Source organism: Tachysurus vachellii, chromosome 1, assembly GCF_030014155.1.
Source record: "Tachysurus vachellii isolate PV-2020 chromosome 1, HZAU_Pvac_v1, whole genome shotgun sequence".
In the NCBI taxonomy this organism is placed as follows: domain Eukaryota; kingdom Metazoa; phylum Chordata; class Actinopteri; order Siluriformes; family Bagridae; genus Tachysurus; species Tachysurus vachellii.
This window is the reverse complement of record NC_083460.1, coordinates 39,173,811-39,186,398: the sequence shown is the minus strand read 5'-3', so window position 1 is coordinate 39,186,398 and position 12,588 is coordinate 39,173,811. Positions and strand designations below refer to the sequence as shown.

Here is a 12,588-nt window from a genome sequence, read left to right as displayed (position 1 = left end):
GCACTGACTGCCAAATGTACATACATCAGTAAATTCTGGCACTGAGCCAAGAAAGCACCCTGAACACTTCCTCTCAACATTTAATCTCGTTAATCCTTTAAGGCTTTAAGGCTTTCCACCGCACCTGCTCTTCACTAATAAATCTCATGACAGATACAGTTTTAGTACAAAAAAACCTCCTATGCAGAGAGCTTGGAAGTTATTATTAGAACAGATGATGATCCTGTGATTACTGGGTTATTTATTTATAGATCCTGATCGAGCAGCTGTATTTCATGCCTACTTAGATTTGCTTTTGCTTGCTTTAATTTCTGGGCTTGCATTGTCATATTTTTAAACCCGCACTTTGCAAGCTGATCGTTTTCTGTCGAGGTTGTTATGGTCATGTCATGCTTTGCTGCTCTTTAACACTCTGCAGTTTCTCTAGTGCACACTCTTGTCTTTAACAGGTCTCTCTATCCGGAGTGTATGCTGGAAAGCTGACCGAATCCTAGCTGGGACACAGGACAGTGAGATTTTTGAGGTGATGGTGCGAGACAGGGATAAACCTCTTCTGGTCATGCAGGGTCACTCCGAGGGCGAGCTCTGGGCTCTGGATCTTCATCCCAAACAGCCGATCGCGGTGACAGGCAGCGACGATCGATCCGTCAGGTCGGTGTCTGGATTTCTTTTGGTCAGTTAGTTGCCTTGAAATTTATCAATGGCATCGCACCATTCAGATTTCAGAGATATTTCCTCTTACTTGTCACTTATTATAACTACTATTGATTGTTAATTAATCGATTAATCGATTAATTAATTAATTAATCGATTAATCGATTGATTAATCAATCGATTAATAAATTAATTAATCAATTGATTAATTAATTAATTAATATTATTTTTATTATTAGTAGTAGTAGTAGTAGTAGTAGTAGTAGTAGTAGTAGTATTATATTAATGAATGAATGAATGAATGAATGAATGAATGAATTTATTTTTTAATGTTGTGAAACACTTTGGTTCTACTTGGGTTGCTGTAAGGTGCAATATAAATAAATGATTGATTGATTGATTGATTGATTGATTGATTGATTGATGGTACGTCAGCGATGTAAGGAATAAAACATGTCGAATTAAACGCATTTATAGTAAAACAAATCAATGACACTACATCTACCTTACACTACTCTACTCAACTCTACACTAAACACCTCTACTCTACACTACTGTACTGTACTTACTTAACACTGCTCTACACAACTGTACCGTACTCTACACTACTCTTCTGTGTTCTACTCTATTCACCTCTACTCTACACTTCTCTACTCTTCTCTACACTATTCTACTCAACTCTACAGTACCCTAGCGTCATCTGCTCTACACAACTCTACTGACACATTACACTACTCTACTCAACTCTACATTACCCTAGCATCATCTGCTCTACACAACTCTACTAACACATTACACTACTCTACTCAACTCTACATTACCCTAGCGTCATCTGCTCTACACAACTCTACTGACACATTACACTACTCTACTCAACTCTACATTACCCTAGCGTCATCTGCTCTACACAACTCTACTGACACATTACACTACTCTACTCAACTCTACATTACCCTAGCGTCATCTGCTCTACACAACTCTACTGACACATTACACTACTCTACTCAACTCTACATTACCCTAGCATCATCTGCTCTACACAACTCTACTAACACATTACACTACTCTACTCAACTCTACATTACCCTAGCGTCATCTGCTCTACACAACTCTACTGACACATTACACTACTCTACTCAACTCTACATTACTCTATACTGTAGTACTTTACTCTGCACTACTCTGCTATACTCTCCTCTTCTTATCTCTACTGTACTCTACTCCGCACTTCTCTACTCTTTTCTACACTACTCTACTATACTCTACACTACTACACGTTACACTATTCCACTCAACTCTATATTACTCTATATCACACTACTCTGCTCTACATTACACTCATCTAGTCTACTCTATACTTCTGTACTCTATACTACTTTACTCAACCCTACACAACTACGTACACATACACATACTGAACTTTATTTTACTTTACTAAACTCTACTGTACTGTGATGTGATGTTACTGATGCTGCTGTTTACATCCTTAAGTGCATTTATTTTTATACCACAGCAACTATTACATTTAGCTATTTAGCTATTACTATTTCTTTTTTTATGTATAAAACAGCTACATGTTCTACTTTTTTAACCTTTAATAGCTACATTTAGTTGTTGGAACATCTGATAACAAGTTATTTGTAAAATTCTACAGTCTAAAATTACTTATCTAAAAATCTAAAAAAAAAAAAATAAATAAAAACACGTACGCCAATGTAGCCAATGTATGCCAGTGTATGCCAGTGTATGCCAGTGGTGGCGCAGCTCAGAGACAATAAACGGAACGCTCGGTAAATTATTGATTTCAATTTAAATTTTTATCTCTAATAAGTTTAAAGTAAGTACCATTTCTCTGGGTTCAGTTCCTGACTTCTGACTTGTCCTTGCCCCTGAGGTAGACTTTGGAGCCTGGCTGATCATACCCTCATTGCTCGCTGTAACATGGAGGAAGCTGTTCGTAGTGTGTGCTTTAACAATGATGGCTCTCAGCTCGCTCTGGGCATGAAGGACGGATCGTTCACCGTGTTAAGAGTCAGGTAAGCGTGACGAGACGGGTTCAATTTAAACAGATTTTAACATGAATCCAGGATTGCTTTTTGTTTTAAATGTGGTTTAACACATCGGTTCTTTAAATCTTACACCCCACAATACACTGTTTAAGAAATGACGGTATACCCATGATGCACTATTTGGGTCTGATTGTCCACCATTATGGGTTTTTCGCTCTCAACCAGCAACCAGCTGCTCCTGCTCCTGAAAGCAATCATTACCATTATCTTTATCATTATAATTAGATCAGTTTTATTCTTTGCTTTTGAATCAACTCTAGCATGAAAGCTTGTTTATGTATGATGTAATACATACACAATATTCTGAAGCTCTTAGAGGTTTCTGAGAGAAATGATATGATATTTTGAAAGAAGATATTATGAACATTTTCCTAGTTTTCCTGTTGGCTGAGTGTAAAATGTTAGTGATTGTGTGTAATGTTTGTCTCAATTTGAAGCACATTTCATCTTATTTTCATCATTAGCTTCATACTTTGTGCTGCTTGTGTGTATATTTATATGTTTATTGTGAGTCTTGTGCTGCCCTTGTGTCCAAATCCTCCATCTTGCCCTTTTTTATGGTACAAGATTTCCTCTTGTGGATTAATAAAGTACTCTCTACTTTACACTGATCTGCTCCACTCCACTCTACACCACTGTACTCTACTGTACTCTATACTACTGTACTCTACTGTACTCTATACTTTACTACTCAATTCTCAAATCTACACTACTCTACTGTACACTACTCTACTGTACACTACTCTACTGTACTCTACACTACTGTACTGTACACTACTCTACTGTACTCTATACTACTGTACTCTACACTACTGTACTGTACACTACACTACTGTACTCTATACTACTGTACTCTACACTACTGTACTGTACACTACACTACTGTACTCTATACTACTGTACTCTACACTACTGTACTGTACACTACTCTACTGTACTCTATACTACTGTACTCTACACTACTGTACTGTACACTACTGTACTGTACACTACTCTACTGTACACTACTGTACTCTATACTACTGTACTCTACACTACTCTACTGTACACTACTCTACTGTACTCTATACTACTGTACTCTACACCACTGTACTCTATACTACTGTACTCTACACTACTGTACTGTACACTACTGTACTGTACACTACTCTACTGTACACTACTGTACTCTATACTACTGTACTCTACACTACTCTACTGTACACTACTCTACTGTACTCTATACTACTGTACTCTACACCACTGTACTCTACTGTACTCTATACTTTACTACTCAATTCTCAAATCTACACTACTCTACTGTACACTACTCTACTGTACTCTATACTACTGTACTCTACACTACTGTACTGTACACTACTCTACTGTACTCTATACTACTGTACTCTACACTACTGTACTGTACACTACTCTACTGTACTCTATACTACTGTACTCTACACTACTGTACTGTACACTACTCTACTGTACTCTATACTACTGTACTCTACACTACTGTACTGTACACTACTCTACTGTACTCTATACTTTACTACTCAATTCTCAAATCTACACTACTCTACTGTACACTACTCTACTGTACTCTATACTACTGTACTCTACACTACACTACTGTACACTACTCTACTGTACTCTACACTACTGTACTCTACACTACTGTACTGTACACTACTCTACTGTACTCTATACTACTGTACTCTACACTACTCTACTGTACACTACTCTACTGTACTCTATACTACTGTACTCTACACTACTCTACTGTACACTACTCTACTGTACTCTATACTACTGTACTCTACACTACTCTACTGTACACTACTCTACTGTACTCTATACTACTGTACTCTACACTACTGTACTGTACACTACTCTACTGTACACTACACTACTGTACTCTACATTACTCTGTACATTACTCTGCTGTACTCTACACTACTCTACACTACTGTACTGCACTCTACACTACTATACTCTACACTACTATACTCTACACTACTCTACTGTACACTACTCTACTGTACTCTATACTACTGTACTCTACACTACTCTACTGTACACTACTCTACTGTACTCTATACTACTGTACTCTACACTACTATACTCTACACTACTCTACTGTACTCTACACTACTATACTCTACACTACTATACTCTACACTACTCTACTGTACTCTACACTACTATACTCTACACTACTATACTCTACTGTACTCTACACTACTCTACACTACTATACTCTACACTACTCTGTACATTACTCTGCTGTGCTCTACACTACTCTACACTACTATACACTACTATACTCTACACTACTCTACACTACTATACTCTACACTACTCTACACTACTATACTCTACACTACTCTACACTACTATACTCTACACTACTCTACACTACTGTACTCTACACTACTCTACACTACTATACTCTACACTACTCTACACTACTATACTCTACACTACTCTACACTACTATACTCTACACTACTGTACTCTACACTACTCTACACTACTATACTCTACACTACTCTACACTACTATACTCTACACTACACTACTGTGCTCTACACTACTCTACACTACTATACTCTACACTACTCTACACTACTATACTCTACACTACTCTGCACTACTATACTCTACACTACTCTACACTACTCTACACTACTGTGCTCTACACTACTGTACTACACTACTCTGTACACTACTCTGCTGTACTCTACACTACTCTACTCAATTCTCCTCAAATCTATATTACTCTACTGTACACTACACTACTGTACACTACTCTACTGTACTCTACACTACTGTACTCTACACTACACTACTCTACTGTACACTACACTACTGTACACTACTCTACTGTACTCTACACTACACTACTCTACTGTACACTACACTATTGTACTCTACACTACTCTGTACACTACTCTTCTGTACACTATACCTTACTCTACTCAATTATCATCCAATCTACACTACTCTATTGTACACAACTCTGTTGTACTCTACACTACTCTACTGTTCTCTTACTGTACTCCACACTGCTCTACTCAATGTTTCTCGAGTCTACACTACTCTACTGTACACAACACTATTGTACTCTACACTACTCTACACTACTCTACACTACTGTACTCTACACTACTCTACACTACTGTACTCTACACTACTCTACACTACTGTACTCTACACTACTCTACTGTACACAACACTATTGTACTCTACACTACTGTACTCTACTGTACTCTACACTACTGTACTCTACACTACTGTACACTACTCTACACTACTGTACTCTACACGACTCTGTACACTACTCTTCTGTACACTATACCTTACTCTACTCAATTTTTCTCCAGTCTACACTACTCTACTGTACACAACACTATTGTACTCTGCACTACTGTACTCTACTGTACTCTACACTACTGTACTCTACACTACTGTACACTACTCTACACTACTGTACTCTACACTACTGTACTCTACACTACACTACTCTACTGTAGACTACACTACTGTACTCTACACTACTCTGTACACTACTCTTCTGTACACTATACCTTACTCTACTCAATTTTTCTCCAGTCTACACTACTCTACTGTACACAACACTATTGTACTCTACACTACTGTACTCTACACTATTCTACACTACTCTACACTACTCTACTGTACTCTACACTACTGTACTCTACACTACTGTAGACTACTCTACTGTACACAACACTATTGTACTCTACACTACTCTACACTACTGTACTCTACACTACTGTACTCTACACTACTGTAGACTACTCTACTGTACACAACACTATTGTACTCTACACTACTGTACTCTACACTATTCTACACTACTCTACACTACTCTACTGTACTCTACACTAATGTACTCTACACTACTGTAGACTACTCTACTGTACACAACACTATTGTACTCTACACTACTGTACTCTACACTATTCTACACTACTCTACACTACTCTACTGTACTCTACACTAATGTACTCTACACTACTGTAGACTACTCTACTGTACACAACACTATTGTACTCTACACTACTGTACTCTACACTACTGTAGACTACTCTACTGTACACAACACTATTGTACTGTACACTACTCTACACTACTGTACTCTACACTACTGTACTCTACACTCTACACTACTCTACTGTACTCTACTCTACTGTACACAACACTACTGTACTCTACACTACTGTACTCTACACTACTGTACTCTACACTATTCTACTGTTCTCCATTCTACACTACATTTATGTGAATATGACAGTGACTGCATTTAGTCCAAGACAATCAAACATGTGTGTACACTGAAAATCCAAGACAACGTCTTTCCATTTGTTTTAATAAAATCAGATAAATATGATAACAATTATCTGATTTTTCTGAGCTTCTGCGTGATTGTAAATTCAAATTTTAACGGAATTGAAAGGGTGCAAATATTAATGCTATGCAGCAGTTGATGTGGCTTATATTGTCACATATGCCATCTACCCTTTGCTCTTCTCAGGGACATGACAGAAGTGGTCCACATCAAGGACAGGAAGGAGGTGATCCATGAACTGAAGTTCTCTCCAGACGGCTCTTACCTGGCTGTGGGATCTAATGATGGTCTGGTTGACATCTACTCTGTCGCACAGCGCTATAAAAAAGTAGGCGAGTGCAACAAATCCTCCTGCTTCATCACCCATCTGGACTGGTCCGTAGACAGCCGCTTCCTGCAGACCAACGACGGAGCAGGGGAAAGACTGTTCTACAGGATGCCAGGTGCATGATCACAAAAAGTACATTTCTACACAATGTGTAAATCTGAGTGTTATGATACGTTTATATAAGAGCTACATACTGTAAATGCATTCAAAAGAAGAAGTAAGATAAAAAAAATCTATTCAATATTATTTTAACATTTACTATTTGAAAGCTCCATATTAAATAAAATCGAATCTAATCTAAAATCTAATACAGTGATGTCTCGAGATACGAGTGCATTGACATACAAATTTTTTGAGATACGACCTGTGATTCGACCATGTTTTTGGCTTGAGATACGAGCAAATTTTTGAGATACGAGCATCCGAGCCGCCGCCGCCGCAACAAAGATCCCCAACAACCACGCGTGCTCTGTTTCCGCGCCTCAGAAATTGTAGCAATTAAGTTCAGTTAAGTTAAGAGAATTTCAGTTCTGTCAGGACCACTTTGTCAAAAGAGAATTTATTAGATGATATGCATACAGTTAGTGTTGGCGGTATGGTTCTGTTCTGGGCAAAAATCCACGCGCCCGTCCGTGCGCATGCGTGGTCAGAGCGGAGAGAGCAGCGACTAGAAAATAGAATAGACCCCCGTATAACAGAACCACTAATCATGCATAGTATTAGATTTGCTCGCTTACGTGTTTTTGGAAAGTAATAAATGAACGAATGGATAAATAAATAATTAAATAATTAGAGAGAGAGGGAGAGAGAGAAAAATATGTGGAGATTTATGACGTAAACTGGTACAACGAACACAGGTTCCGGCATGGAATCAGGGTTGGAGGAGGGAGTTTAGATCACTGCAGCAGTGAAGCGCTAGAGCGGCTCTATGAATGGGAGTTTAAATTGTCGGGTAATATGGATGTCGTAACCGGATTGGTGCGCGTCGTGGACAGCTGATTAACAGCTGATGCACGCTTGACGACGTGACCTGCCTGAACTAACGCGATGCTTGATTTAAGTTCGTTAATTTTAGTGAAGTTTAGTTAAGTTCCATTTAAGTGTAAAGTAGCATTAAGAATGTACAGTAGAGTGTACAGTAGAGTGTACAGTAGCGAGTAAGTGAACGAAAGTGAAAGTGTACGTACGAGACAAAATTCCTCCTGTTTACTCCTCCCTTAACCTCCGTGCGCATCTTCTGTAAAGTAAAACCAGTTTATTTTTTTAACATTCTCTTTTATTACTGTATGTTTTTATACAATATTTGTCATTTATAAATACAGGTACTGAACATTTTTCATATTCAAAACACATAAACAAAACAACTGGAGTGGAGTTTTGCGAGCTGGAACGGATTAATGGGATTTCAATTCATTTAAATGGGGAAAATTGTTTTGAGATACGAGCAATTTGAGATACGAGCAAAGTCACGGAACGAATTAAACTCGTATCTCGAGGCATCACTGTACTTCCTTTTTACCCTATTATGCAGCATGGTGCAAGCTAACATAGCATAGTTCCTAACATTCCAATAATATTTCACACATCTCTTTTCTTCAAATACCTACAGACAATTTCAAAATATTTATATGCTTGGCCTTTCATAAGCTCTTGGTCTCAGAAGCAAGTCACACTTTTTTAGTTCCTGTTATAAAACCCACAACTGATCTCATTATTTATTCTAACCATTTATTTATAATTACCCATAACCATAATGTTTGTTGGCTAATTCTAAAGAAATTACATGAACGATGAATAAAACAAGCAGGAAAAACTGTACAGTGTCTTAAGGTAGATATTGTCTAGGTGCTTTTTTACCTCCATAGCTGGGAAATTCCTTCCTAAAGAAGAGGCCAAAGGGATTCACTGGATGACCTGGACTAGTGTCTTAGGCCCAGAGGTCAATGGGATTTGGCCCAAGTACTCCAATGTTAACGATATTAACTCTGTGGATGCCAACTATAGCAACGCTGTGCTGGCGACCGGTGACGACTTTGGCCTTGTCAAGCTCTTCCGATTCCCGTGTCTTAAAAAAGGTATCTAATTATTAAACATAAGCATTTTAATACTAATAGACAGAACATTGCATATTTAATGGAAGCCAAAAATGGAATAAGTGTCTGTTTTGTTTGTGTCCATTTTATATATGACTTGTGGGAATAACACACTTTATTTGTTTATACTGAGTGAAAATGTCCCATAAGTCCATTTCCTTTTTGCTGCTGTTTATGTGAATAATGTTCCAAACCTCATGAACATTCTGTCTTTCAATTTGCAGCTGCCAAATTCAAGAAGTACATCGGCCATTCCGCCCATGTCACCAACGTTCGCTGGTCACATGACCTGCAGTGGGTGTTGAGCACAGGTGGAGCTGACCACTCCGTGTTCCAGTGGAGGTTTCTGCCAGAGGGTGTGATGAACGGCGTGTTGGAGCCACTTCTACAAGGTGAGCAAGCCATCATGATGTTCAGCCAAACACAGGGCAGAGCTTCACTGTTACTGTCTCTGCATTACATCTGTCTCGTCTCTCTACAGAGGGTTACGCCGACTCAAACAGCGGCGAGTCAGACTCAGACCTCTCCGATGTTCCCGAGCTGGATTCGGACATCGAACAGGAAGCTCAGATGAACTATGAACGTCAGGTAAGCTTCCTTTCCCCTACACTGAACATTCAGACATCGTTTTCATCAACCATACACACAGAACCCATTCTGTTATTCCCCTCAGTGCCAGTGGCTGTTTCATGCCTCAGTGGCTTAAACCTTTAGCACTCATTATTTTCACAACTGACTGGCTGATCATCCCCCAGCTCACACTTACCCTTTGCCCTTTTGCACTGTTTGCTTCTGTCTGTCCGTGCGTGTGCATGTGTTTACATAAATCCGATGATCATTTCTGCTGCCTCAGGTGTACAAGGAAGATCTTCCTCAGCTCAAGAAGAAATTGGTGGGCTCTCTGAAAAGGCAGAAAGCTCCGGATGAAGGGTTACGGCTGCAATTTGTCCATGGGTAAAAATAATATATATATATTTTTTTTTAATTAGATTTTTTTTAGTCAAAGTAATAACAACTAATAAAAACAACTAAAACCGCTGAGCTCAGTACCTTTAATAGATTCCCTTATGCATCCCGGTTCCCATGGCAACAACTGTGAGTGTCTTTGCTTGAGACGTGCCCTCGTGTACTCAAACACAATAGGGGATAAATAAACAAATTAAGAATCAAGAACTAACGCAAAACAAGTGTACACAGTAGGATAACAAACCAACGACAGAACTAGAACAAAAAACACTCGAACAAAAACAAGAACGTGGTGCGTCACCGTGGGAACCATTTTGCAATCTGTGACATAACGTGGAGTTTTAATGCATCACACTACCACAATGTCTTATTGACTTTATGCTCTCTCTGTCTCTCTTTCTCTCTCTCTCTTGCCTACATGTGATCAGGTATAGGGGTTGCGATTGCAGGAATAATCTGTTTTACACACAGGCTGGGGAGGTGGTGTATCACGTCGCTGCTGTAGCCGTGGTCTATAACAGACAGCAGCACAACCAGCGCTTTTACCTCGGCCACGATGATGACATCCTCAGCCTCACCGCACACCCTCTGAAAGAATATGTAGCCACTGGGCAGGTATTCTGTTTACTTCTACTCATACGACACACTCGTTTCTGACTGATCTGCACTGAGCGATTAATGCACTTCAGAAGAAGTTCTAAGCTGGCCATGTGTGTGTGTGTTCGTGACCAGGTGGGCCGAGACCCGACCATACATATTTGGGACGTCCAGACACTGAAGTGTTTGTCCTTGTTGAGAGGGCAGCACCAGAGAGGAGTGTGTGCTCTCGAGTTCACAGGTAAGGCAACTCTCTTATAATACACACTACACAAAACATTTACTGTGATAAGAAGTTTGGTGAACTGCATGGTTTATCTTTGCACTGTTTAGCGGACGGAAAGAGCCTGGTGTCTGTGGGCATCGATGAAGGTCACTGCATAGTGATATGGGACTGGAAGAAGGGAGAGAAACTGGCCAAGGCAAAGTAGGAGCTGCTGCGTGCTCATTAATGCTAATTAACCCAAAATGATGGAAAATGAAACACTGTTTTGTGTGTGTGTGTGTGTGTGTGTGTGTGTGTTGTGTGTGTGTTGTGTGTTACTTACTGTAGGGGACATAAAGACAAGATCTTTGTGGTGAAGGGAAACCCATTCCGCATGGACAAGCTGGTCACAGTGGGCGTGAAGCACATAAAGTTCTGGCAGCACACAGGTACTAGTTCACAGCACTGGATACTGATATTTAGTACAACAGCACTGGAGTACTGAAATTTTACTATAACAGCACTGGATACTGATATTTAGTACAACAGCCACAGTCCCTTGTTTGTCCCCAATGCTTCAACCTGATTGGTCAGGAGGCAATAAACAGAGTGACATAATGCTTTACTGTGAGGGCGGCACGGTGGCTTAGTGGTTAGCACATTTGCCTCACACCTCCAGGGTTGGGGGTTCGATTCCCGCCTCCGCCTTGTGTGTGTGGAGTTTGCATGTTCTCCCTGTGCCTCGGGGGTTTCCTCCGGGTACTCCGGTTTCCTCCCCCGGTCCAAAGACATGCATGGTAGGTTGATTGGCATCTCTGGAAAATTGTCCGTAGTGTGTGATTGCGTGAGTGAATGAGAGTGTGTGTGTGTGTGTGTGTGCCCTGCGATGGGTTGGCACTCCGTCCAGGGTGTATCCTGCCTTGATGCCCGATGACGCCTGAGATAGGCACAGGCTCCCCGTGACCCGAGGTAGTTTGGATAAGCGGTAGAAGATGAATGAATGAATGAATATATTATTAAAAATCATGATCAGGACATCTGGTTGCAGTAATAACGTTTTGTTACAGTATCATTAATATGGATGGGCAATTGAAAGATGAAGGATTATAAATGACTTCCTTTCCCTAGGTGGTGGACTGACATTTAGGAGAGGTATATTTGGCAACCTGGGCAAGCAGGAGACCATGATGTCAGTGTGCTACGGGCGTTCCGAGGACCTGGTGTTCTCAGGGGCCACCACAGGTGACGTTTACATCTGGAAAGACACGACGTTGATAAAAACGCTGAAAGCTCATGACGGCCCTGTGTTTGCCATGTGCTCG

At 39.9% G+C, this 12,588-nt stretch overlaps 1 protein-coding gene across 2 annotated transcripts in view; it reads left to right on the top strand.

Annotated features, from left to right (window-relative positions):
* The window catches only part of eml6 (EMAP like 6), a 63,599-nt gene that overhangs the window by 20,526 nt on the left and 30,485 nt on the right, over positions 1-12,588 (top strand). For both annotated transcript variants that reach the window (XM_060879762.1, XM_060879006.1), the window contains exons 8-19: positions 450-651; positions 2,553-2,690; positions 7,264-7,520; positions 9,271-9,480; positions 9,723-9,890; positions 9,980-10,086; positions 10,352-10,452; positions 10,893-11,079; positions 11,197-11,302; positions 11,395-11,488; positions 11,615-11,715; positions 12,395-12,588. The exon at positions 12,395-12,588 is cut by the window's right edge and continues 9 nt beyond it. In XM_060879762.1, coding sequence (XP_060735745.1) covers positions 450-651; positions 2,553-2,690; positions 7,264-7,520; positions 9,271-9,480; positions 9,723-9,890; positions 9,980-10,086; positions 10,352-10,452; positions 10,893-11,079; positions 11,197-11,302; positions 11,395-11,488; positions 11,615-11,715; positions 12,395-12,588 — 1,865 coding nt within the window. The remainder of the gene's footprint in view (positions 1-449; positions 652-2,552; positions 2,691-7,263; positions 7,521-9,270; positions 9,481-9,722; positions 9,891-9,979; positions 10,087-10,351; positions 10,453-10,892; positions 11,080-11,196; positions 11,303-11,394; positions 11,489-11,614; positions 11,716-12,394) is intronic.